This window comes from Adiantum capillus-veneris, chromosome 13 (genome assembly GCF_014529385.1).
Source record: "Adiantum capillus-veneris isolate H3 chromosome 13, ASM1452938v2, whole genome shotgun sequence".
In the NCBI taxonomy this organism is placed as follows: Eukaryota; Viridiplantae; Streptophyta; class Polypodiopsida; order Polypodiales; family Pteridaceae; genus Adiantum; species Adiantum capillus-veneris.
In genome coordinates this window covers 156,287,658-156,293,182 of record NC_140943.1, presented here as the reverse complement: position 1 = coordinate 156,293,182, position 5,525 = coordinate 156,287,658, and the positions used below count along the sequence as shown (strand labels likewise).

The window sequence follows — 5,525 nt, the reverse complement described above, 5'->3', positions numbered from 1 at the left end:
TCTGGATTTTTCCTTTTAGTGTGATGATGGAATTCCTCTTCATGATGTAAATATGTAACAAAATGTGATATAGTACAAAAGTGTGTGTGTGTGTGTGTGTGTGTGTGTGTGAGAGAGAGAGAGAGAGAGAGAGAGAGAGAGAGAGTCCATCCCAAATTATTAAGCATCAGAATTTATCAGAATAGAGGTCACATTATATAAATGTTGGAACTTGTCTCAAAGTAGAGATCAAAGGCTAGCTTATTGCTAATATAGTGAGCGAAGTACTTTGATAAGCTGCTGTATGCATATGGTTGGCAATGAAATAATCTTGCAATACAATTAGCCTCAGCAGCTAGTATAGTGGGTTTGTTAATAAACTGATTGCATGACTTGTTACAACCAATGAGACTCTTTGTCCATTGGAGCGCTTCACGTGGTTATTGGTACGTCGTACATATATATAGTGGGTTGTTTTCGTAATAGGACTTTTCCAATCCTTTTCTTACGAAGAATTAGACATGACGGTCGGGATTGCATTGGATGCTACTCGTGCATCATGTGAGGGCAACACCTCGGCTTCATCAGCAGGAGATGATCTCCTCTTACCTCTCTCACCTTTGCTATTTTGAGCAAACTTCATGCTTGCATGGTGCATTCCCAAACTTTCCTCTGCAGCTGACCACTCTCTTCCATAGTATGATTCCTCGGTTGCATCTGAACTCTTTGAAGGCCCAAAGAACATTCCTCCCCATTGCGGGAAGTACAAAGTTGCCACCACAATTGTGCAGCATATACTCATGATTCCCATATTGGTCAATCCTGTTTCAATTGGGATGCTCGCACTGGTGAAGAATAGAAGTTGCGTCAACATTGCACCTACATTTCCGCCTGCGCCGGAAATGCCGGAGACAATTCCCAAGGACCTGTACATGCATTAAACAATAAGGAATGTCAGCACCATCAATAGCAAGATTTAGACAAACTATTGATCTTCATCAGACACCTCACATTACTTTAATTCCTATCGAGGTTTGGAAATTGTCAGAAAAAGCAATTAATGGGTCTGACGAAATATGACCTGCGAGAGACGAAAGGGATAATGCTAGTGGTGGCACCCCCAGCACCTTCGACAAAGATGGCAAACACAAGCATGACGGCAACCGCGGTTCCAAGGGAGCCGGCCAGGGGCAAAATGATACAGAAAACTCCACCCAACGTCTGCAAAATCCAAAGAACCCACAAGCGGCCCCTCATGCCGAACCTTTGCCCGACAAAATCAGAGAGTGCACCTCCAAAGGGCCTGGTCACGAAATTGGCAAGCCCAAAAATGGAGGCCACCACACCAGCCGCAAATAATGTTAGCCCGAACTTGTCGAAGAAGTACTCAGCTATCACGTTGTCTATTGTTAGCTCCACACCAAAACAGAACCCATATATCATTCCGAGCACCCATGTCCTGTAGTTCTTCGTCCCGTTTATGATGACCTATTGATATTACCAGGGCATATGTCAGGAATATAAGATCAAGCTATGAATTGATCAGCTACAAGAGCCATTGATTTATTGATTTACAAGAGTGCAATTATTCGATCAATGCAAGACATACTCGCACATCCAATGCGGCCGGCAGTGCCGTTGACAGATTATTATAAGTAGCCACCGGCTACTTGAAACTATAAGTTCAGATTGGTAAAAAATACCTTGCCATAGTTGTCCTTGGCGCGACTACCCTCCTTTCGCAGCTGTCGGTAGTTTCCAAGTGGAGTGTCTTGGGTGCAGGTAAGCATGATGATCCCCATTAGGACTTGCACGATACCAGGGACGAAAAACGATAAGCGCCAGGCAGTGAAACCCGGTGAGCCGATAAAACTTGGACTGGCAATCAGATCAAAGAGCACAGGCATGAGGAGTTGTGCAGCACCACCCCCCAAGTTTCCACACCCGCTTGTAATCCCCGTGGTAAGGCCCACGATTGGTGCACTGAACATCGAGGCCATCCAGAATTGACATGTCACAAATGTTGCAAGCGAGAACCCAATGAAAAACCTACATTTGCATGCAACCGTTAACATTCTCAATTGATTGCTAGCCTATCTAATCAAGAGCACATGCACATATTAAAAGACCTATTCTATTCTTTGTGAAAAATCCTTTTCTGAGCTAGTTAGAAGTTAGAAATCACTATTTTATAGGAAAAATGAGTAAGCTTAAAAATGTCTCACTTTGGTCATGGTAATGTTTTTTATCATTATCAATTTCTTACAAAGCTTACAACTTCTTTGGGCCCTCACATTCATAAGTAGTCATGGAACATGTCAAAACCATAAAAATCTCCCACCTAGAGGATGTTGGGCACAATAATGAAGGTTTTACATCATGGCCTTTAGAATCACTTAAAAAAAAGGCACAAAGGTAGATGTTATAATTAGATATTAATATAAGCTACAACGTTTTACATACTTAGAATTTGAAACCCCAAGGTATTTAACACTAAGGGTTACCGTATGGTATCATGCGAGTGTATAATAGGAGATTTTAGAAGTCAAAAAAGTTAGATTTTACAAAGGAGGTCCTATATGTAAGGATAAAAAAGGCCACTTTGGTGCATACAGGTGATCTCTCCCCAAAGGAGGGGCCTATATGCAGAGATGTAGCACTTCCATTGGGCCATGCCCCTATAACAAAGAGAGAGAGAGAGCCATGTGGCGGCTGCATGATGATTGCACCTGGGCCATTCTATGTAGAGAACAAAGGTCGTGTCGACACAAAAAACTATATTTGCCTTTCTTTCTCTCTCTCTTCCACGTGTAGCTCCTTGCCTTTTGCTTCGAGACTCAAAGATGTAATCTCCGTTAGATTCGATCTAATTAACCCCAAAAAAAGAATTGCACGACATAGTAGTTAGATATATATGTGTCCCAAACCAAAGGAAGAATGTTTCATGTTAGGAATTTACCTAAGTAATGATAATTTCCTTTTGGATTTTGCTACAGCCATTAATTTTTTCCCCCCCAAAAGTGCAACATTTGGCTGTTCAAACTAAGATAAAGCAATTCCTATAATTTGACCGTAACTTTGACTTTTAATATTTAATTCTCGTTAGAAGGATTAAAATATGTAGAGAATCACTAAAGTGAACTCTTTAGTCACCTAAACCTCACAAAAATGAATTTCAAAGTGTGTAGTTACAAAACTTTGAGAAAAGAGCAAAGAACAAAGGCACGTTTTTTTTTTTTTTTTTTGGCATAGTTGAGGTTGAAAAATGATTGCAAGAACAACCTTAAAAATGAAGTTGATAATTTAAAAAGAAAACGAATTAGTATTTTTGAGCTCAAGTAATTCATCAAATAGTTCAAGGACATAAAAGTGGAGTCCCAAAAAATTTGGACAGAATGGAATAGAGGCTATGTTCTTGCTTCATGTGACTATACGGAAAATACCTGCACAAAATGAAGCCTGTTGCAGTGGACACAGTTGCCATGAAGAATACGGCCGGTGCTGTCAACAATATGGCACACGCACCTGCATACCTCGGTCCCACGATATCACATGCAAATCCCATGACCAGTCGTGATGCAATGGACCCACACACTGATGCAATCCCCGCTTTCCCAACTTCTTCCTTTCGGAGGTTGAGATTATCGCGGATCACGGGCAGCAGAGGGGCTGCTGCAAAACTAGATGTAAAACACACAAAGAAGGCAAACCAGGAGATATGGAAGCTCCGCATATATGGCTGGGCCAAGGAGAAGAGCTTGATTCTCTTCGCCTTGTATTCTGAATCAACAGGCAAGGGGAATTTGGTCGGGCGAGGTAATTCCGCGTCATGGGGATTTTGCTGCACAGACACAACTACATCTGTAGCCACCCTAATATTGCTGGTGGCGGGAAGATTTGCGGCCGATATCACAACACTAGGGGGAAGCTCGAGCACGCGAGAGTGTTGGCCTGCGAGGTCGGATATGCCAGGCCGGGAGGTGTTAGGAATATTGCTGCTGGGGTTGCTGTGGACGACGGAGGTGAGGGAGCTATCCATCTTGGCCGTATAAGCAGCAGGCAATATTGAGGTGTATAAGCTAGGGCGGGTAATATATAGGGGAGGGCTATCTGTGAAAGAGGATCTTGTAAGAAAAAAACTAAGATCCTTCCCGCTAATTAGTTATATTGATGTGCATTGCGCAGAAGATGATGAGCAGGTGCACGTGCACAGCTTGAGTGCAGAGAGCTGTACGGACGCAGAGGGGACGTTCTTGCATTCAGTCGAGGGGCTGCAGGGGTACCGTACGAGACGTAGTACTGTGGGAAGTTATATAATTAGTGGCATGCAGCAGTTGATGATGAGCTGATGCGGGGACTTTTGCTTTAGTGTTATGGTCATTGGCCCTTCCCCTTTTTATACTCATTAAAAAAAACGCCACACCTCCCCGTCAGCCGCAACAGCACACCTCCTCGCGCCACCACCACCTGCTCTTTAAAATTGACCACGTCCCTGCTTGCCAGCTTCGTCTCTAAAGCGTGCTCGTCTCCCCACTCCCACATGTTTTCTTCCTGCAGCCATTTTCTAATCATTTTGATCGCTACTTTATAGATGGGTTTTCTTCTACCCAGAGCGCTCCGAGCCACAATTGTAGACTTGATTGATGCACAAAACAATATTTCCAATACTTATTAGGTTCCCCCACCGGGAGGGGGGTAATCAAATATTTGGTTGGAGTTGCCTCCATCACTTCATGCACACACGTAAAATGTTTGTTGTTGTAATTTGAAAGGGGAGGGGTAGGCTAACTGCACGTCTAAGAGGTGCAGTGGAGGCACCAAACTCAGTTTTGAACATTGGGATCTTCCCATATCTTTGAAATTCACTCTCACCCCTGTTTCAAAGCGTAAGTGATTGCAATTTTGCCTCAAAAGACTCACTTTTTATTATCTCTCTAGTCTCAATCTTTTCTCTCTCATCCTTGGGAAAAGATGTTAAGGTCAATCCAAAAGTTCTAAATGAATAAAAAAATCGGAGGACTCACAAAACTACAAGCGCCCTTTTGACGTGTGACTGCTAAGGAAATGGTTATTTTCTTTTTCCTTGTGAGAGTGTTGTTTTTAGGGGGGTAACAATTACCCCCATGCGTGTGGGGCCCCTCTTAGATTCAATGCTTTCCAACTCTCACAAGACTTTTGCCTATTGACTCTTGAGAAGAGGACGCAAGTTGTTGATGTGACAATCATCCAAGGAGATATTATAAATGTAGAACGTTTTAAATAGACTAAATTCTCTTCAATTTAATCTCAATAGCTACAATTGAAGTTGTTTTTACTATCAAACCTTTGCTGAATAAACAACTCTCTTCCGGTTAGCCCTATGGGATACTTCTCTACCTTAGTTTTCTTCACTAATAGAGTTAGTGATGTCACTTGCACATATATAAGTCATCACTCATGTACATTTTATGGTTCTACTAGTTATCCTCATTGAATATTGCTCTGTCTTATATATGAAGTTCTCTCTCTCTCTCTCTCTCTCTCTCTCTCTCTCACACACACACACA

The 5,525-nt window shown here is 42.4% G+C and overlaps 1 protein-coding gene across 1 annotated transcript; it reads right to left on the bottom strand.

Moving 5' to 3' along the window:
- Positions 1–272: 272 nt before the first annotated feature.
- Positions 273–4,229, bottom strand: LOC147445146 (high affinity nitrate transporter 2.5-like). The gene is made up of 4 exons (XM_086528008.1): positions 3,423–4,229; positions 1,683–2,028; positions 1,061–1,467; positions 273–905 (listed from the first exon to the last, which is right to left on the bottom strand). The coding sequence occupies exons 1-4, from the start codon at positions 4,016–4,018 to the stop codon at positions 485–487; spliced, it is 1,770 nt and encodes a 589-aa protein (XP_086384134.1). The 5' UTR covers positions 4,019–4,229; the 3' UTR covers positions 273–484.
- Between the last annotated feature and the right edge of the window lie 1,296 nt (positions 4,230–5,525).